The 21,475-nt window shown below is 51.9% G+C and overlaps 1 protein-coding gene across 1 annotated transcript; it reads left to right on the top strand.

Annotated features, from left to right (window-relative positions):
* Positions 1-3,096: 3,096 nt before the first annotated feature.
* TCP11 (t-complex 11) lies at positions 3,097-20,171 on the top strand. Its single transcript, XM_079781384.1, has 10 exons — positions 3,097-3,157; positions 3,459-3,596; positions 8,215-8,311; positions 12,791-12,911; positions 16,375-16,595; positions 17,469-17,605; positions 17,813-18,021; positions 18,100-18,281; positions 18,936-19,099; positions 19,789-20,171. Exons 2-10 carry the CDS (start codon positions 3,473-3,475, stop codon positions 20,019-20,021), a joined length of 1,488 nt encoding a protein of 495 aa, XP_079637510.1. The 5' UTR covers positions 3,097-3,157; positions 3,459-3,472; the 3' UTR covers positions 20,022-20,171.
* The last annotated feature ends 1,304 nt before the right edge of the window (positions 20,172-21,475 follow it).

Raw genomic sequence — 21,475 nt, forward strand, 5'->3', positions numbered from 1 at the left:
GCTTCCTCTCTCTCTAAAAATCAATAAAAAATATTTTTAAAATTTCAAAAAGGTCTGTGCCCAGACTCCCCCATTACCTCAACCCTTCTCACACTCCTCTTGGGTTCTGTGAAGAAAACACATTTGTCAAAAGACTAAAGCAAATAGTCTGACATGCGGTCTGTAGCGTAGGAGAGGCTATAATGAAGTCAGCCCCAGTTTACACGACTCCCATGGTTCCTTGGAAATGCCCCGCCCGGTGTTTACCAGCGCCTCCGAGGAGTCCGCTGTTTGCCCCCCGGGACACTCTCCTAGACTCGCTGTTTGCCCCCGGGGACACCCTCCTGGACTTGCTGTTTACCCTCTGGGACACTCTCCTAGACTCGCTGTTTGCCCTCGGGGACACCCTCCTGGACTCGCAGTCTTGGCCTCTATCTAACGTCTTCTCTGGCTTCTCCCACGCCATGGCCTGTCATTTACATTTTTCTCTGGGAAATGTAAACAGTTATTTACAGGATTAGCTTGTCCTCTTGCTTAGCTCTCTATGTTATGGAGTAAACTGCGACACAGGTTCTAGTCCTGAATTTTCCATGAACTGGGGCTGACCTTGGTTAGGTCACGTAACCCTGCTGAGCCTTCTTTGTAAGATGCTTCTTTATAAAATAAGGTTGTGGGGGTTGTTTTGTTTGTTTGTTTGTTGTCATTTTGTTTTGTTTTCTAAAGCTAGCAGATCCGCATTCAGGATTCCCCCTCAGGCCTGTGGTCTGTACCTTTGCGGCCCCCTGCTGCGGTCTCCCACAGCTCTGTCTCTATCCACCCCTCTTTCAGAATGTCTTTGTGAGCAGGACCGGCTTGCGGTATGCTTTGCTCTGGTGGGATAGTGTACCCAAGATAATATTTAACAAGTGAGAATAAGTCATACATTTGGGTCTGGGTGGAAGCTCACATATGTGGGGAACTGGTTGAAAAGTAGGAAAATTCTAGCTGCAAGTTAGATTAAACTTCTTCTTAAACTGGGGTGGGTGTGCGCACGGCGGTACCCAGAGGTGTACCAGCAAGTTCAGGAACCACCTCCATCTGAAAGAAGAATTCTCCAAGATGTGTGGAGAGCAGACAGACTTAGTATTACCACAAACATGGATTTATGACGTCTGGACAGAAAGGGCCCCGGGGACAGCTTTGGGCGCCCTGCCGTGTGAGCAGTGGCTTTGACTGCTGTCCGCGCCTGGGTTGCTTGAGGAGTACTTGTCTGTGGGTCTTTGGAGACCCCTGCACTGTAATAGGGTAAAGGTGTCAAGTTACTGGAGCCGGCAGGAGGGGCATTTTCTCTAAATGATGGACGAGTGTGGGAAGCCCAGTTTCACCGTTAGGAGCGTGTAAAGAGGGTCTGAGGTTGACAGGGAGCCCGGCTAAACAGGAGACCCATTTCCAAAGACCCAGCCTTGCTTAGGGTCCTGGTAAAGGCTGCACTTGAGCAGGTAGAACTGATCCCAACATCTGGGGGACCTCCCCCCGCCTCCCCGGGCCTCCAGGAGCGCCCCTGGCGTGGCCCCAGCTCTGGTGCTCACTACACCGTGACCAGTCGTTCTGTTTTCTCATACAGCTTCTCCGCCAGAGGCAGGAGCTGGTGCGAATTAAAAGTACATGATCAAGAGTCAAGACCTTGCTTGCCACGTGGGTGTTGGTAACTTGCTGAAATCTCTCTGATCCCCAGTTGGCTCATCTATGAAGTGGCCCCAAATAGCACCCACTTTGCCTCCTGAACAGTAGGGTTGTGTGCACAGCACATGGACTGGCCACGTCGAAGCATTTTGTAAATCATTAAACAAAAACCCGTTACTATTAACTAACACCCCAAGGGAGGGGGGCATATCTCTCACATCATCTTTCCATTCCCCTCAACCTTTAACTTTGCCTAGTTAGTTCTGACATATTCCTGATAAAGATCATGAAATGCTGTCCCCGGGCTGACCTGGGAAAACGCTAACTCTACCTCTCTCCTCCCCCATCCCTCCTCCCCCACCCCTCCTCCCCCACACATGCTCCCACTCTGCTATTTCTTCCAGAGAATTGGGATTTAAGAAGTGCACTTAAAGAGGCTGTGTAATGTATATGAATGGAGGGCATGCATATGAACTCGGGCATCCGCAGGGAGGGTCTTATGGCAATGCCATTTTTGTGGGGAAAAGAACTGGTTCATTCTAGAAAATTTCTCCCCAAAATAAAAATGCCCAAACAGAATTCTGGATTTTTTTTCTCTCTTTTTATTTTTATTTTTTTCTTGATGAGAAAGCAACAACCCAGCCTATGTAAAAATGAAGAATCATATTTTCATCGAACTCTGCTGAAGGCATGAGCGATCCTCCCACTTCGGGGTGCAGGAAAGCCAGCCTGCCTCAGGGGGAGGGGGAGGAGGAGGAGGAGGCAGAAAGTTGTGCAAGAAAACCCCACATTCCACGCTAACGACAAAGAGTTATAAGAGAACTCGGCTTCTTACAGGCAATACGTGCACCTTTTGTTTTCTTTATTTATTTTTTAAAATAAGCTTCTGTGGCCAGAAGTCAAGCCAGAGAGGTCAGGCCCGCGGCCCAGGACGGGGCGGACCCTTCCTTTTCCTCTTTCCCCCCGAAGGGCAGGCCTCGGAGGGAGAGGGGTCCCTCCAGGGCAGCGGGCAGAGCCAGGACCAGAGAGGCCGGGAGCCCGAAGCCGACGCCAGGCCCGGAATCCCGTGCGGAGCCGGCAGGCGGGCGGCCCCGGGGCGGCGGTCCGCACAGCTGAGGGGAGCAGGCCTCGCCCCAGGCCGCGCCCGCGGCCCCGCGCTTCTCGGAGGAAGCGGCTGAGAAGCAGAACAGGGCACCTCCCCCAGGGGCTCCAGGTGGCCTCTGCCGCGGCCCGGGATGTCCTGCAGGGGCGGCCCCAGCGACCCCGCACCCAGAGGCCGGGCGGCGTCGTGCCCACGAGGGCGGGCAGCGGGCGGCACGTGACCCCGCCCTGTTGCCCCGGAGACCCGCGGCGGTTTGTGTTCAGGTCCCCGACCCTCCACGAGCGCCCGCCCCGGCGTCGCGGGGCCGCCTCCCCGCCCTCGGCCCCGCCCGCCAGGCCGCCGCGGTGCGTCGGCGGAGCCTCGAGGCCGCCGGCCGCGGAGCCGCTCCAGGCGAGGCGGCGGGTCCGGGAGGAGGTGAGGCGGCCCGGGTCCCGGGGCCCCTGCAGCCGGGCGAGCGGGCGGGGAGGTGGCGCTGCCCCGCGGCCCGGCCCGCCCCGCCGCCGCCCCTGGGCCTCACCTTCCCGCTGCGCTGCGACGCCCGGCCCCTCTGACCTCCCGCCCCGCCCCGAGGCCCCCGCCCCCGGCTGCCCCCGGGGGACCCCGAGGCTGCCCTCTGTGGGTTGGTCCCCGGGGCGCGGCGGGCCGGGCCTCCGACCCCCTGGGCAGTTGGGGAGCCCCTGCCCCGACGCCAACGGCGCGCCACCCCTCCCCCCAGGTTCCATCAGCGAAATGCAGGCCGTGGAGGAGAACGTGCCCCTGAAGGACCCGAGCGGTGCAGAGAGCGGCTCCCGCAGGCTCGGAGGCCCAGGGCCGACCCGGCAGGACAAGAGCAGCCCCGAGGACCAGCCTCCCCGTAGGTGCCGTCCTGGGGCCCCTCGCCCCTCGCCCCTCGGGTGCCCAGGGTCAGGTCGGAGGAAGCCGTTGAAGGGCCCGCAGCGCAGCCCTGGGCACCGCCCCCTGGGTTGGCTCGTCCTCCACGCCGCACCTCCGGGCCCTGGGGACCGCAAGGCCCTCGGAGAGCCGCCGGGAAGCGGCTCGGGCTGATGATTCGAATCTGGCAAGGGATGTCCTGCAGGGGCGGCCCCAGCGACCCCGTACCCAGAGGCCGGCGGCGTCGTGCCCACGAGGGCGGGCAGCGGGCGGCACGAGTCAGTTCAGGTTGCTCCTTTTTTTCTCTCTTGAGAGAACAGAATATTCCAAGTGACTGGTGCTGCGCCCGCAGACGAGGGCAGCATCCGGGCCTGGAGCTCACAGGGCGCAGCCAGGGCGGCTGGGGAAGGCCTCGGGGCGGGCAGAGGCGCGGAGTCCTCGCTGGGCCCTCCCCACAGAGCCGCCCGCGGCGCCCTGTCTGAGGCTCCATCCTGAAGCCCAGTCGGTTCAAAGCCATCTCTGTTATTCTTGTATTTTCGGTTTGTAGGTGGAAAATGGCAGGCACCTGGGGTAGATTTTAAAGGACCCAGTGATCCCAGGCGGGAATTGTGTTACCTCAGTACTTCGTTATCTCAAGAAGCAATACCGCCCCGGGCTCCCATTCCCCCGTACACTGTGGGTGTCCTGTAGGAGCACAAGGTCGCTTTGCTGGGTCTGATCTCCCTGGGACTCACCCTGCATTTGTCCTATAACCATCTGCAGCGTGCACTAGTCACCCATCTGCAGACCTGTCCGCATCCAACAACATGAGTTAAATTTTTTATTTTTTTATTTTTTGGTTAATCCTCACCTGAGGATTGATTTTTAGGGAGAGTGGAAGAGAGAGGGAAAGACAGAGAGAAACATCGATGGAGAAAAACACATCGATTGGTTGCCTCCTGTACAAGCCCTATCCAGGGCCCAGGCTGGGAGAAGTCTGCAACCTAGGTACGTTGCCCTTAACGGGAATCGCACCCGGACCCCTTTCGTCCACAGGCCGATGCTCTGTCCACTGAACCAAACCACTAGGGCATGAGTTAAATTCTTGAAGGTTGAAATGGGGAAAATGACTTCAAGGCCCTGCTACTTAGTTGAATTACGTTTGTTTCTCTTGTAGCCACGTGGGGTCGCTGCTGGTTAAGAGACTGGCACTAAAGCGGCAAGTTGGGTGCTTTGGAATCCCGATTTGAAATGTGGGGTGAAAGTAGGGTTTTTGGTAAAGACAATTTAAGCAATTTAAGTTCTTGAGGTGGCTTTTTTTAATGAATCCAGAGTTGAAGACAACTCTCAGGAAAATAAATAATCAAATTCCTCTTAAAAAAATAAATTTGAAATTGTATATACTAGGTGGACTTGGTTGAGTTAGTTATTATCTCAAAAATGTCTTTGTCCCTGGGCTCGGGAATTAAAACATCTGCCTTAGTTGCACTTTACCTCTGCCTCCTCCGTGAGCCCCCTTTCCTGAGGGCTGTTGGACGGCATGTGCTACAGGGAGCATCCAGTCTTGTCAGAGCAATGAACTTGGATTCGTTGTCGTTGGAAGGTGTGCCTGTGTGTATTTCCCTCAGTCCTTCCATAAGCTGCTATAGCTCGGTCTCTGAAGATTTCCTCTTTCTTCTCATTTTGAATTAGTGAATTATTGGTAAGTTTACATATTTGACTGTGTTTGGCCATTTTGGCTGGGACTGAAGACTTCAGAGAGGCTGAAAAACAAAGGGAACTTCAACTATCCACTTAAGGTTCAGTTCACCTAGGCAGGAACTTCGGTAAATTCTACAATCACCTTTTCCCCTCACCTTTAAAAAATATATATCTTGCCAAAACCGGTTTGGCTCGGTGGATAGAGCGTCGGCCTGCGGACTGAGGGGTCCCAGGTTCGATTCCGGTCAAGGGCATGTGCCTTGGTTGCAGGCACATCCCCAGTGGGGGGTGTGCAGGAGGCAGCTGGTTGATGTTTCTCTCTCATCGATGTTTCTAGCTTTCTATCCCTCTCCCTTCCTCTCTGCAAAAAATCAATAAAATAAAAAAATATATATATATATCTTGATTGTTGTAAAGTATTACAGATGTCCCCTTTGTTGTTGTTTTTTCCCATTGACCCCCTCCACCACGCACCTGCCCTTCTCAAGCCTTCACCACACTATTGTCTGTGTCCATGGGCTATGCATATATGCATATAAGTTCCCCAGTTAATCTCTCCCCCAGCCACCCCAACACCACCTTCCCTCTGGAATTCGTTAGTCTGTTCCATGCTTCTATGTCTACGGATCTATTTTGTTCATCAGTTTATCTTGTTCATTAGATTCCATATATACTTATCTGTATGAGATCATGATATTTATCTTTTTCTGACTGGCTTATTTTGCTTAGCATAATACTCTCCGGGTCCATCCATGCTGTTGCAAATGGTAAGAATTCCTTCTTTTTCACTGCTGCATAGTATTCCATTATGTAAATAAATGTACCACAGCTTTTTTTATCCACTCATCTGCTGATGGGCACTTGGGCTGTTTCCACATCTTAGCTATTTTAAATTGTGTTGCTGTGAACAGCAAAAAGAAACCATCAACAAAGTGAAAAGAGAGCCCACTGCATGGGATAACATATTTGCCAATGATACATCCAATAAGGGGTTAATTTTCAAAATATATAAGGAACTCATACAACTTAACAAAGGAAAGACCAACAATCCAATTAAAAAATGGGCAAAGAACCTAAATAGACACTTCTCCAAACTGGACATACAGATGACCAGGAGACATATGAAAAAATGCTCAAAGTCACTAATCATCTAAGAGATGCAAATTAAAATGACAATGAGGTATCACCTCACACCTGTCAGAATGGCTGCCATCAACAAATCAACAAATGACAAGTGCTGGCGAGGATGTGGAGAAAAGGGAACCCTACCTAGTTCACTGCTGGTGGGAATGCAGACTGGTGCAGCCATTATGGAAAACAGTATGGAGTTTCCTCAAAAAATTAAAAATGGAACTCCCATTTGACCCAGTGATCCCACTTCTAGGAATATATCCTAAGAAACCTGAATCACCAATCAGAAAGAATATATGCACCCCTTAACTTTTCACTTTGAAATATTTTAAATTTGTTGAAAAGTTAGAACATAGTGAATGCCCACACTGTTAACATTTCTGCCACATTGTATGTGCGTGCTCTCTATATTTTTTCTCATGGAAAATAAGTCATGTACCTCTAAAAACTTCATCATGTATCTTCTAAGAACAAAGGCATTTGCCTATGTAACTTCTATAATAACTGTTTACTTTTTGCATCATGAAATCTTTTTTTAAAAATATATTTTTATTGATCTCAGAGAGGAAGGGAGAGGGAGAAGGAGATAGAAACATCAATGATGAGAGAATCATTGATTGGCTGCCTCTTGCATGCCCCCTCTTAGGGATCAAGCCTACAACCTGGGCATGTGCCCTGACCGGAATCGAACCTGGGACCCTTTAGTCTGCAGGCCGATGCTCTATCCACTGAACCAAACCGGCTAGGGCCATTACATCTTTTTATAAATGGAAAACTCAAAACATTTACTTAAGTAGAGAGGCTAGAATAATGAATCCCATTTCATCATCACCAGCTTCAACAATTACCAAGTCATGGCCAGTCAGTTCATCAGTATCCCCTGCACGTCTAGGAGCCAAATACTTTCCTGTGAACAAATGACGCTTCATTGAAAGAGAGTGAGAAAAATGATTTATTGTGTGCAACTTTGTTTTAGATGCCAAGTAACCAGTGTAACTACCATATATGCCTATTTCATGAGAATCTACTGGCTGGGTCTTTACTAACAACTTACAACAGTGGTTCCCAAACACTAGTGCTGGTTTGTGGCAAAATGCTTAGCAATATTTAGTAAAACGAAATAAAGCTACTGTACTGAGTTTCTCCTAAAGCTAAGTTGATCCCATTTAAAGGACTGCTCTTTACTCCGACAGGATTCCCTGGCTGTTCTTCTGGAAGCTACCCTGGGCTTTCGTCTGTAGATGAAGGTTCCGGTGGTGGCAGAGTGGAGTTTTATTTGCGAATTTGCTTGTTTCTCTGGGCGTAGATGGCTAAACAAAAAGCTGGCCAGTTGTCAAAATCTTTTTGGAAATTTTGTTAGTCTGTGACATCTAAAATGTGGGAGCTACTGCTTTAGAAGGCCAGGTGACGTGGGCCCCTTGAGTACCATCCGTGTGGAGAACTTAACTTTATCAGAGGCAGGAAGAGAAGTGTGGAATCATAGTACATGTTTATCTTAATGTTTACTTTTGCAAATAAATTGTTTCTTTACCATTTAATTGTTACTTTGTAAGAGAAAGGTTTTAATCAATTTCACTTTCTGTTTTTTATAAAATAACTTTTTGGGTCCTCCCTCACCCCCATGGGGCCTGGGGTTCGGAAAACATAAAAGACTAGAACGATTGAATGAGTTTGTGTAAGATCAGTTCAAATCCAAACGTGGGGCCTACTCAGTCTAGTGAGTGTGAATAACTAGACACCCAGACTTGTGTGGGTGCCCCGTTGCCCACCACGAGTTCTCTCCGCCACAGGTCTGACAGAATCAGTTAACGATGTGCCCGAGCTGAGCCGCGGGATTGGGATGGATCATGATTTCCACAGGGAAGAGAAGGTTTTACCTCCAAGCAGGTACAGGCTCCTCTCATTTCCCTTCTTATTAGTCCTGGGGCAGGTGTTTAGCACTGTGGCTGCTGGCCAGACGGAAGCATTCTTATTTAATGATGCCATCAGTCATTGGGTATTAGCCTTAAGAGGTCTCAACAATGAAACAGAAGAGTGATCAGTTATAACTGGTGGTATCAGGGGGTCAAGAAGCAAATTTTGTTGAACCAGTGAGTAAACGAAAGCAATTACTAGTATTGTCGGCTGTTCACTCTGGGACCCAGTTAATAATTCAATAGAAATAGGTGGATTTCAGATCTCCGACAGTTACGGAGGAAGCAGCCTGGCATCGCTGTCCATCGCTGGGGCGAAAACGATGCTCACTATCTCACAGTTTCTGTGCGTCGGCAGCCTGGGCATGGTTTAACTGTGCCGTCAGTCTGTGGCCTGCTGGCGGAGCCTCCCTCAGCCCCTCGCCACCTGGACCTCCCCACAGGGCAGCTGGCTCCCCTCACTAGGAGAAGGAGAGTGTGGGAGTCGCTGCCCAGGACAGAACCACCTGCTCTGCTACTTCTGTTCCCTAGAAAGGAGTCCCTAAACCCAGCCCACACTCTAGGGAAAGATTACACCACGATGTGAATCCCAGGAAATACAGTTCTTTGGGGTCATTTTATCAGCTGCCTACACTAGCTCCTATCAGTTCTTCTTTTGAGTGAGAACAGACGAAAAGGCACAGATAAAAAGATTAATTTTCTAATGGTGGCATTTCCAGCTGTTTTCCTGGCTTCATAATCAGCTTAATTTGTGAATTAGGTTCATAATCCTGTTGATAATAATACTCCTCCCCCTCCAGCTTTATTTTGAGTCCGCCTAGTTCTATTGACATTGCAGTAAGTAAGAAGCACTCAGTAAGTATGAATCGAAGGGCTCTGCTGCTCGTTGGCAGTTAAGTGGGTAAACTCACGGTCAGATTTTACTTTTTAAACAGTTCTGATTCCCACCAATAACCAGGTAACTCATGGCAGAGGTTGGTCGGCTCCCTTAAATGCGTTTGCATTCACAACTCCAGGAATCTGTTACTAAGGTGCCCTTCTCTGTCCCAAGCTGCTGCCCTGGTCTTCATGCTCTGACTTGCCCCTGCCCGATGCCAGCAGGGGTCCATGCCAAGCACAGCTCCTCTGGGACAGGTTTCCACCCAAATCCAGACCTACCACCTCTCTGGCCACTTAGATGTGGCAGGAGGGGAGGGAAATGGAACAGGGGAGCGGAGTCTGGTAGGGGTTGTGGTCAAGAAGCGGGCCGGCACAGGCGGAGGAAACCGGAGGGGGGCATGTGCAGGGAAACAGTTTGAGGTGACTCATTATTGGCAATTGGCTTTACTGTGGGTGCTTACAATGCTGTGGGTTCCTAAAGAAATCCCATGTTTGGGCATCATTCATCAGACATTGTTGAGTCTGTACTATGTGGCGGGCAGAATGCTGAGCACTGGGGCGAGATACAACTAGAGCTGTAGCTGTAGGTGAGCCAGGCACTGTCTTTGCTGCCAAGAAGTTTTCGTAGGGGAGACGGCTGATAAGAGAAAATGATGGATAAGTTGTGTGTATAGAGCTAATGCGCAATCAGCTGCTCCAGGAGGATCAGAGAGGTGTGCCCTGGAGGGAGATTTTGCCTACGAAGGAGTCTTCGAGGACGAATAGGTGCTTTCCAGGTGCTTTCGGTGGGAAAGACTGCTCCAGGTACAGGAAGCAACACGTTGGAAGCACAGAGTGGTGGTAGAAGGTGCTCTGTGCTTTTCAAGGGCTTGGTATGGTTGCACACAGGCATTAGGACCCAGGAGGAGGTAAATGGGAAAGGCAGGCAGAGCAGTATCAGGAGGGTCATGCAATATAAGCCATTTATGCTGCTGGTGATGGGAAGCCCTTAAAGGGCTTTAAATGAGCATGGCATCATGATCAGAATTGCATTTTAGGAAAATCACTGGTTTTAGAAGGAACTGATGGAGAACAGATTAAAAAGAGACAAGACAGAAGGCAGGAGGATCAGTGAATAGACTAAGCCGGTGGTCCAAGTAAGAGATGATGGTAGGCAGGGATGAACTCCAGAGACATTCAAGAAGCAAAATGTCTGGACTCAGAGATGGATTGAATAAATAAGATGAAGAGGAAAGAGCTCAGCACAGTTCCAGCGCACACTGGACCGGGGGACAGATGATAGCTGGTTACCTCTGATGGCTAAGATTTGTGTGCAGGGAGAGGACTTGGACTTGTCTGTTCATCTTTGTGCTGTCTTTTACCCTTTTTACAAGGAGCGTGTATTACTGCTGTACTTTTTTAAAGGGCGGATGTTTAATTCAAGACAACCAGTACCTATTTGGAAATGATGAGGTTCAGCCTCAGAATTTTCAAATAGTTCTTTTTCTATTAGTTTAACTCTGTAGCACAAAGACATCATTTAAGTAAACATTCAGAGGAAAATTGATCCTTGTCATTTCTGTTTTTTTAATTAACTAGAGGCCCAATGCACGAAATTCGTGCAAGGGGCTCAGCCCTCACTGCCCCAACTGCCTTGGCCTTCGCAGCCCCGTCTTCATCCGGAAGGTTGTCCAGACAGTCGTTCTGTTCAGTCTAATTAGCATATTAGCTCTTTATTATATAGGATATTTTAGAGCAGTTTTATTTCTACAGAAAAATTATCAGAAATTACGGAGAGTTCCCACCTACTCCCCTATTAATTACATCTTTATTAGTGTGGCGCATTTGTTACAATGGACAGTCCAGTATCAACACATTAACTCAAGTCCATAGTTTATGTTGGGGTTCACTTTTTGAGATGTATATACTATGGGTTTTAAAAATGTATAATGACGTGTATCCACTAGTACTGTATCATACATAGTAATTTCACTGCCCTAAAAATCCACTGAGCTCCACCTCTTCATCCTTCCTCGCCTCTCCCCACACCCCCACTCCCCCCAAATCCTCGGCAACCAGCGGTCTGTATGCTGTCTCCATAGGCTTCCAGGGGTCCTGTATTTGGACGCCTCCAGTAGGTGGCCTTTTCCGATTGGCTTCTTTCACTCAGCAGTGCGCATGTAAGGCCCCTCTGTGTCTTTGGGGGTCTTGAGAGCTCATCCCTCTTCAGCACTGAATAACCTTCCATTTACCCACTCACCTACAGAATGGCATCGTGGTTGCTTCCAAGCTTTGGTGGTTATGAATAAAGCTCTATCGACCTCCATTGCAGGCTTTTGTGTGGACACAGTTTTCAGCTCACTTGATGCCTGGATTGTATGGCAAGGGTGTGCTCGGTTTTGTAGAAACTGCCACATTGACTTCCAGACTGGCGGCACCGTTTCATCCCCACCAGCAGTGACTGAGAGCTCCTGCTGCTCCAGTGCTCTGGTTTTGGACTTCCTGATAGGTGTGAACTGGTATCCCATCTTTATTTTAATTTGCAGTTCCCTAATGACATATGTTGCTGACCATCTTTTCATAGGCTTATTTGCCATCTGTATATCTTCTTTAGTGAGGTGTCGGTTCAGATCTTTTCCCATTTTAGAATTGGGTTGTTTGTTTTCTTATTGTTGAGTTTTAAGAGTTCATTGTATATTTTGGAAAACAATCCTTTATCAGATGTGTGCTTAGTAAAAGACTGTCTGTGGCTTGTCTTTTAATTCTCATAACAGTGTCTCTCAGAGAGCAGAAGTTCTTAATTTTAATGAAGTGCAACTTACCAATTTTTTCTTTTTTGGATCTTGCTTTTGGTGTTGTATCTGAAAGTCATAGCAAAGCCCAAGGTCACCTAGGTTTTCTCCTAGTTATCTTCTCTAAGTTTGACAGTTTTACGTTCAGTCTGTGAGCCATTTGTGGAAGGTGGAAAGTCTGTGTCTGATTCATATTTTTGCATGTGGGTGTCCAGTTGTCCCAGCACTATTTGTTGAAAACACGATTCTTTCTAAATGGAATTGCCTTTGCTTCTATTTTTTGAAGGGAAAAAGGACCGATCTTTCTGGCTGCCGTGACTGGCTACCTGGTAGTGGCACTGAGCCCGGGGTAGAGGAGGAACATGTCTGGAGGAGGAAGATAGTGAATTCCGTTTAGACTGCCGATTTGGAAACATCTGTGGGCATTTCAGTCAATGTGCAGTCAAAGCGGGACCAGAGGACATGAAAGACTCTTAGTGCGTTGCTGTATATGCACATAAATAGAACCCAAGCCCCATGTTATCTAGGCCGGATGCAAAGTCAGGGCCAAAGCCCTACCTGGCCTCTGCTCGGGGCTCTTCCTGCTGCAGAGGGAGGGCGGCTCTGGATCACTGGGCCCTTGACATCCACATCTGACCCCCGCTCTTCAACTCTGCTGCTAGCCACACACAGTTCTTGGCCTTCCCCTGTCAGTATAATGATCTTTTATCGTAACAAACACTGTCTGTGTGGGGCTTAGGAGACAGGATCTTATGACAGTTTTTGGACAGAGAAAGTAATTTGTCTATTTAACCCCTTTACAGTTTGGAAGGCCAGGCCAAGGAGACAATGCATGATGCCTTTTGGGATCACCTTAAAGAGCAGCTATCAGCTACACCCCCAGACTTCAGCTGTGCTCTTGAACTTCTGAAAGAAATTAAAGAGGTGAGTCACCAACCTTCTGCTTGTAGATGTAAAGTTCCCAGGCATCCCAGCTCATTCAGATGTCAGTGGCTAGCAAACTCTAACTGAGCTTGGCCCATGAGTCAGTCAGAATCTAAACCTGTAGACAGAGATCGCACAGTCATTTCAACAAGGAGTTTTAATTTAAAAATTATCACAGGGCATTGGAGAGATGAGGGCTTTGGGCTAGTAAGAAGCAAGGGGAACACTAAGGAATACTGGAAAATCAGATCTAAGGCGAACCCACCACACCCCGAGGCTGACATAGAACACCAAGGATCCACTTGGGGGGGGCGGAGCTATGCCGGGAAGTTGCTGGCCTGTGTGTGCTGCTGAGCACTGTGCACTGCAGGAACCCGCCTAGGAGACGCCACCAGGCCATGGGAGCCAGGTGCTGGCAAAGCCATACCACCTGCAGGAGCTGCCAAGTGAGCAGCCTACTCAGAGAGAAAGGCTCTCGGCTTTTGCATTGTCTTTCTAGTATGTGATGGGCACACCCTAAAGTGACCTGCCCCCCCTCCCCCCCAGATCCACACCCTTAAATAGTCCTGTCTCCTTGATGTGGACGAGATCTGTAACTTACCTATAGCCAATGGACTATGGCAAAGGTGGTGGGATGTCACATCTCACTATGGAAGACTGCCTCAGCAGACGGAGATGCTCCTGCTGGCCTTGAAGAAGCAAACAGGTGCCTATGGAGAGGCCACGTGGCAGGGAGATGCAGGTGGCCTCAGGACCAGCATCCAGCCAGCAGCCCGGAAGAAGCTGGGGCCCTTCAGGGTACAGCTGTAAGGAAGTGAATTCAGCCACAATTTGAATGAGCCCAGCTGACGCCTTATTACAGCCTGCTGAGACCCTGAACAGAGGACCCAGTTAAATAAACTGTGCCTGGACCCCTGACCCACAGATGCTGTGAGACAACAAATGTATGTGCTTTCTTTTTCTTTTTTAAAAAAAAATCTGTTTTCATTAATTTTAGAGAGAAAGGGAGAGGAAGAGAGAGATAGAAACATCAATGATGAAAGAGAATCACTGATCATCTGCCTCCTGCATGCCCCCTACTGAGGATTGAGCCCACAACCGGGAATCGAACTATGACATCCTGGTTCATGGGTCAACCACTGAGCCATACCAACCAGGCTGTATATGCTTAATTAAGCTTCAGAGTGTATGGTAATTTGTTATGCTGCACAGAAACTAATTAATAGTGCCTTCTACAGATGATGCTTAAAGTTTACCATCTAGTAAAGAAAAAATATTTAAAGAACTTCATTTTTTCAGAGCAGAGAAAACAAGGATGGATTTAAGGCTGAGAGACAATAAATTGATGAATGTCACATTTCACTCCTTTGGCTGCTCAGCTTCCATACGCAGGCCTCCACACATCTGAATTCCCCAGTCACCCAATCTCACCGCTGGGCAGGTCGGACAACACCGAGTTCCTCATGAGGAGCGCAGCCCCCATGGCCACCCGATGTCCGACGGTGAGGGCTTACTTTCTGACAAGGCCCAGGAGCCAGCCAGGAACCATTTCTCTAAAGGCACGCTGTGCTCCAAACCCCTGGAGATCTGTGCTGTGCTGCCCCCACGGACACTTCAAGTATCACGGCCCTGCTGGATGGGGAGGCCGAGTGGTAGAGTGGCTGGTACGGCTGCCTGGACTTGCCGTGGAGCCTCCTCGGGCTCTGGTTCCCACTTGAAATTGGCAAACTTATGAGCGACTCAAAATGGGTGTTGAATCAGAACTGTAGAGAGTTTTTTTTAAATTATAAGAGTTTGAGTTTATTTGAGCCCAACTGACAACATGCCAGGAAGCAAGATCTCAAATGCTCCAAAGGACAGTTTTGCAGTGTCTTTTATACATTTGGAACAAACAATGGACAAGAACAATGGACAGGGCTTGCTTGAGGTGAAGATAAACCTTTCACTAAAGAAGTTATGTGCCAGCTAGGAATGTATGATGAGTCACATGATGTACCAGATTGACGCCAGAGCCTCCTTTTCACCCACAAAACCCTGAGGTGCTATATGCTGCCTTGACGCAAAGGCCTGCAAGGGCTGCGCCTCTTTTTCACGGTGGTGCCGTGAGGCACCCCGCTGGCCGTTCACCTGGGAGGACTTGGCTGGCCAGGTGCACACCTCTGGAGCTCTGCCAGCTTCACCGGGCCGACGGCAGCTGCATGATGGGGGGACTAGCCATCCTCCAGTCTGCCTGCCTAAGGCAGGGGTGGGGAGCCTTTTTCCTGCCCATACAAAAGTATCCACTTAAAAATTAGCCTGCTGCACTTGGTCAAACATTTAATTCACTCACCCCTAAGGCCTTGGCAGGGCCAGACCAAATGATTTCTCGGGCCTTATATGACCCACGGGCCGGCCGTTTCCCGCCCTGTTCTAAGGCATCTAAAACGTGAAATACTTGCTACTTGCTGCTCATGAGAGCCCATGGACTAAGCCATTTCAGTTAGAACTTCTCTTGTGCCAATCTTTTATCAGTCAGCATCTAATCAGGATGAAGAAACAAGACGGTAGTTTGAACAAAGAGAAGCTGCGTGCCAGGGCTTGCCCGGGGGAGCGCACGGACCAGGGGGACCTCTTCCTCTCGCTGTCACAGAGGAGGCGCTGAGGGCAGACTTGGAACTGAGGGCTCCAGGGGGAACTGGCATAGTTCACCATGAAGTACAGAGCACAGAGCAACTTCCATGTCGATGCTTACAAAGAAGCCGAGCAGAGGGGATCTTGTTATGACAACACGGTATTCCATTCAATTAACCGAACGTTCATTGAACCCCATCCCTCGACCCCACTGTGTTCTGTCTGCTGCAGAGGCATGGAGATGAGGCAGAGGCTGCTCACAGGGAACTTACGTTTTCAGGTTAATACACTCTTTCTGGTGACACCTAACAGTTCCTTTGCCTAGTTTCTCCTCGCTCTTTGAAGTAAATCTCAAACACGCCTGCTTTTTAAAATGAAGAGTGCCTCGTCGCCGCGTGGTGTGTATTTTATATTCGTTGCACCCTGAGCTTCTTTTAATCACACACCTTGATTTTGCTTCTCTCTTTATCTCATTCTGCCTAGAGAATGACATCTTATTGCTGTAATTGATCCCCTAAAGCCATGGCCTATTATTGGTCCTTAAACAAAGATAAACATTAGGAAATTTAGGGACCTGACTTCTTGATCCTTAAAAGACACAGGCTGGGCCCTGGCTGGTGTGGCTTGGTTGGTTGGAGTGCCGTCCCATTCTGTAGGCCGAAAGATGACAGGTTCGATACCCAGTCAGGGCACATACCCAGGTTTTAGGTTTGATTCCCTTGAGAGAGAGAGAAGTTCTCCCTCTCCCTCTAAACAGCAGACACCGGCTGGGATGTGTGTGGCTAATGGGGTTTCCGTGAGGAAAGTGGGGCTCTGAGCAGAGTGCAGCCTCCTGGGCTTTCTTCCTGGGCAGATCTTGCTGTCGCTGCTGTTGCCACGCCAGAGCCGCCTAAGAAGTGAGGTCGAGGAAGCTCTGGCCGCCGACCTGCTGCAGCAGGAAGCGGCGCGCGGGGACCTGAACATTTTCCGTCTCTCCAAGTGCATCCTCAGCATGATGACCCTGCTGTGCGCGCCGGTTCGGGATGCGGCCGTGCAGAAGCTAGACGGCATCACAGACTCCGCTCTGCTACTGAGGTGAAGCCTGGCTACTGTCCCCGGAACCTGCCGCCCCGGGCCACACCCCGAGTGGTGGCCCCATCTCGGCTGTCTTCCCTGTGAACCCCATCCTGAGTCCTTCTCTCTGGCCTGTGAGCTTTCCTTTCCCAAAGATGGCCTCTCAGGGCCCTCTGGGTATCCTCAGATGGGCTGGGCCTGTATAACATCCTACAATGCAACATTCGTGTATGCAGTCTTTTCTTCCAAGGAGTTCAAACATTGCTTTCCCAAGTTTTCTTGTTGCAGTTCACATAGCATGAGGGGCAGAGGTGAGGGGTTATCCCCATTTCATAGCTCCAGAAAATGAAAAAAAAAAAAAAATAGTAGACCCACAGCCCTGGCCAGGTAGCTCAGTTAGTTAGAGTGTTGTCCCAATACTCCAAGGTTGTGGGTTCGATCCCTGGTAAGGGCACATACAAGAATCAACCAATGATGCATAAATAAGTGGAGCAATAAGTCTCTCTCTCTGTCTCTCTCCCCATCCCTTCCCCTCTCTCTCTCTCTCTCTCTCTCTCTCTCTCTCTCTCTCAAATCAATAAAATAAAGTAATTGGCGCAGAAATTGCATCACCTATACTCCCCCTTCCCAGAGAGAACGGTTAGTGTCTGGTGTGGTCTTTCACCGACGCCCCTTTTAAGAGACAGCAGAGTGACTGTGGAAGGAGGTCTGGCTCAGAGGCTTCGAGGTGCAGACACCCCTCGCTCTGGGCCTGGGGCCTGGCTCCCGTGTCATCTTTGTAAAGGAGGGGGCAGGGCTGTCAGTTCAGAGCCCCCTGACCTGAGCGCCGGGAGTCAGTGCCTCCCCTCTCCCGGAGACCCTCTGGGAGCATGAGCACGCTGTTCTGTCTGTCAGGGGGATCTTCCAGGTTCTGGGCCTGATGAAGATGGACATGAGGAACTACACGCTGCAGAGCCGCCAGCCCCACCTGCGCGAGCACTCCATCCAGCGGGAGCGGGCGCAGTTCCAGGAGCGCCTCAGCAGGCAGCCGGGTGCGGGCGGGCAGGCGGGCGGGAGCGGCCTCGAGGCCAGCGAGCACTCTGCCTCCTTCTAGGAGCCCAAGTGTCTTCCTCAGTGTGTGTGTTGGGGTGGGGTGGGGTGGGGGCAGTCATCTAAGACAGAAAGGCACCCCATCAGCATTCGCTCCGGGCGGGGAATCCGGAGCGGAGCCTCCCGCTGAGGCTGCCGCCCCGCCCCAGGCCTCCTGGACCACACCACCAAGTGGCTGAGCCGCGCGGCCGCAGACCTGAGGCCGGCCCCCGGCCCCGACGCTCCCGCCTCCAGCGCGGCCGGCCCCTCTCCCGGCGAGGCAGCCTCCGGGCCGGAGCCCCTCAGCCCCGCCATGGTGCTGTCCCAGGCTTTCCTGAACCTTCTTCTCTGGGACCCTGACGACCAGGAGTTCCCTGAGGTAGGCCTGGGGGGGCGGCCCCGCGGCTGTGGCGGGACCCGGGCAGGCCTCCGCCTCACGGCCTTCCCGCGTCCTCAGACGCTGCTGGCGGACCGGGCCCGGCTGCGGGAGCTGGAGGCGCAGCTGCGCCGCCTCACCGTCCTGGCCTCCGTCCTGCTGGTGGCCAGCAGCTCCTCCGGCAGCGTCCTGTTCGGCTCCCCGCAGTTCGTGGACAAGCTGAAGCGCGCCACCCACGCCCTCACCGAGCAGTTTGATTCCAGGTGAGCTGCACGGACCTTTGTCTTTAGAGGTGACGCGTCCGAGGACACAGGCGGGTACGGCCGCAGCGAGGCCCATGGCCAAGGTCGTTGGGGTCTCTCTGTAGCTGGTCTTGAGGCTTGTGACAAAGACACAGAACTGAGAACTGTCCTCCAAGAGGAGTGGCACGGGGGCTGGTTAGCGTGGAGGGGTTCACCCTCTTTGCTGCAAAGGAGGCGCTGGGCGGAGGCTGGCGGGCTGGGCTTAGTGCGCGGCAGGCGGGATCAGGCAGCATCGCCTGCAGGCCCTCAGGCCGGCGGGTGGTCACTGTCGCTGGTGAGAGCAGGACGGCCCTGGGAAATGTCCTAAAAGTCGTACAATGCACCTCGGTGCACACAGACACGAGTGCCGGAAGCTGAGGGTGCCGAGGTGATCCAAGGCCGAGCCCACGCTTGTTGGAGCTGGTTTTAGTTTATCTTGTTCCCTGAGAAGCAGAACGTGGTGCTGTATGTAGAGAACAGTCGATGAGTTGAGATAAGAGCGAGACACTGAACCCACCCATTGGCTGGGCTGCTGCCAGGCTGGTGAAGGCAGGAGGAGGTCTGGGAGTCCCCCTCAAGGGCTCCGGCCGATGCCAGGCCAGCGTGGGTCCCAGCCTCCTCTCCCTCGTGCTCTAGGCCCGAGGAGGCCATGCTGACTGTGAGTGAGCAGGTGTCTCAGGAGATCCAGCAAGGCCTCAAGAACATGGGCCTCGCGGCTCTGAGCAGCGACAGCACGGCCTCTCTGAGGGGACAGCTCCAGGACATCGCCCACGCGCAGAACTGTGTCCGCAGCGTCGTCGGTGAGCGTCCTGGGTGGGGAGGCCGTGTGGCTGAGGGAGACTCCCCTGGAAGTCGGCCACTGAGCCAACCTACCAGTAAAAGGCATGATCCCTGGGCAGGTCACGGTTCAGGCTTTAGTTTTTCAAAATGTTGGGTTGAAAAATATATCTTTTTTAGTTTAAAGACGGACTCTGGCTCTAAGGAAGATCTGCACCAGGAATTCATGACTTCTAGGTGTGGCACACGCCAACCAGCCTGTTAGGCCACCCCTGGCCTTCTTGGCCATTTCTGACTGCAGTCTTAGACACGTGACGTTCCCCCACCACAGGCAACGCTGCTGGCTAGGCTGGCGGCCGCTCCCCTGGCAGGGACTCCCACCCCCACCGTCCCACGTGGGAATGGAGGCTCTGAGCTTGGCCTTGCTCTTAACCTCAGCCGTCCAAGGGCTCAGCCTGAGCGCCTCCTGTGTCATGTCCTCAGCAGGACCTGGGGGTATAAGCTTTGGAACGGTCAAAAACGTACTAGCCACTGGTTGCCAATCCTTGCGTTGCCCTTGAGGGCTCGATAGCAGCCCCCCCCCCCCGCTCCCCCCCAAACAAAACAGATTTCCGCGTCTGGTGAGGTTAACTTCGAGCTTGGATGAGTGCAGGGCCGCTTCTCCCTGAGCGTCGCCTGCCGCTTCCCTTCTCACTGTCTTTCCTGCTCACAGATCAGCGGATCCACCTGTTTCTCAAATGCTGCTTGGTTCTCGGTGTGCAGCGCTCTCTGCTGGACCTCCCCGGAGGCCTCACTCTCATTGAGGCAGAGCTGGCAGAACTGGGCCAAAGGTTTGTCAACCTAACGCACCACAATCAGCAGGTGTTCGGCCCCTACTACACGGAGATCCTGAAAACCCTCATCCCCCCGGGCCAGGCCCCGCAAGCAGGAGTGGAGTCCCTCTGACGGACCAGCCCCGAGCCTGGCGCCTTGATCCAGGAGAGAAGCCCATCATTTTCCTGGGTGACATCACAGCGACCAGCCCAGCAGCAGCCTCCCTCCCTCCCTCCTGCAGCCAGTACCAGCGCTGTAGTGATCACACATGTAAACACCACCGGCCCCAACGCGTTCACTAATAAACCTGTGAACTGCAAGCAAACGCTCTCTCTGTGCAGCCACGGCCAGAACCTGTGCCCTCGGCCCCCAGCGCCCTCGGCCCCCAGTGAGCTACGAAGCCAACAGCCGAGCTGGGAGCCAGGGCACCAGGCGCTAGCCGGTTTTGTCTGAGGGCTCAGCCCTGTGGAATGACCACTATGTGAGTATAAGGGCTCCTGCGGAGTTAGAAATGTGTTTTGTGCACTTCAGCTCAGGATTGGGCGTGGCTGTAAGGAGTCCTTAGGAACCTGGCTCCGGGACCTCATTCCCTGAAGGTTTCCAGTGGTGCAACGCGAGGTCAATAAAGAGAGCTTCGCTTCCGCTTCCTCTCCTGGGAGGGGTCTGGAGCCCGGTGCAGCCTGGGTAAAGTGGGTGCTGGCCGCTGCAGGCACACTGGTGACAGGTGTCAGAGCTCATGGTGTCTTGAGTGTCAGAGTTCAGGCTTGGACAGTGAGGCCAGGGACCTACTCAGGCTGTTTTCCTTGGCCCTGTCCTCTAGCTGAGCGAGCCTCCTGCCCCCATCTCTAAGCTGAGAGCGCTTCCTGACTACGTGCTGCAGAGGTTTGGGCTCTGAGCTCCTGTTGGCAACACAAGTGAGAGGGGCTCGGAAAGGCCTGGCTCGTGGAGGTCAGCCGTCGTTCTCAGGTGCCTGCAGACCAGCGCACCTAGTAGGGCGGAGCTGAGAGTGCTCCATTCAGATGTGGCCCTTACCCCTTTTGTAATGTGCAAGAGAAAGTGGAATCCACGTATGTGCTCTCCGGGTAGGGTAAGGAGAAACAAGGTTCTCACATTTCTGGAGATGGAGGGAGCTGGTTATACTTCCTCCAGGGGATTGAGTTCCATTAGTCCAGGGCTCCCCCCATGGGCTTCCTTCTTAGAGAGCAGAGCCCAGAAGAGCTGGCCAGCACAGCCGCCTATAGTGCAACTTTGACCAGAAAATCTGGGGGCCTGGACCTTCGTTTCCAGTCTAGCCAGACACCCTCGGAGTGGGGAAGCCAGAAAAAGGAGTGTGTGTGTGTGTGTGTGTGTGTGTGTGTGTGTGTGTGTATAAAAGGCTATGCGACCGTCCGACCGGTAGCTATGACGCTCCCTGACCACCAGGGGGCAGATGCTCAATGCAGGAGCTGCTGAGCTGCGGTGACTTGGCAGTGGCGGTTCTCAGATGATGCATCTGGAACCAGAGAGGAGGGAGCCCAATTCCAGGGTGCATCACCCGAGAACCGCCCTCTCGCAATCCAGGACCCCTCAGGGGATGTCGGAGAGCC

The sequence above is a fragment of the Cnephaeus nilssonii genome (assembly GCF_951640355.1).
Source record: "Cnephaeus nilssonii genome assembly, chromosome: 9".
NCBI lineage: Eukaryota > Metazoa > Chordata > Mammalia > Chiroptera > Vespertilionidae > Cnephaeus > Cnephaeus nilssonii.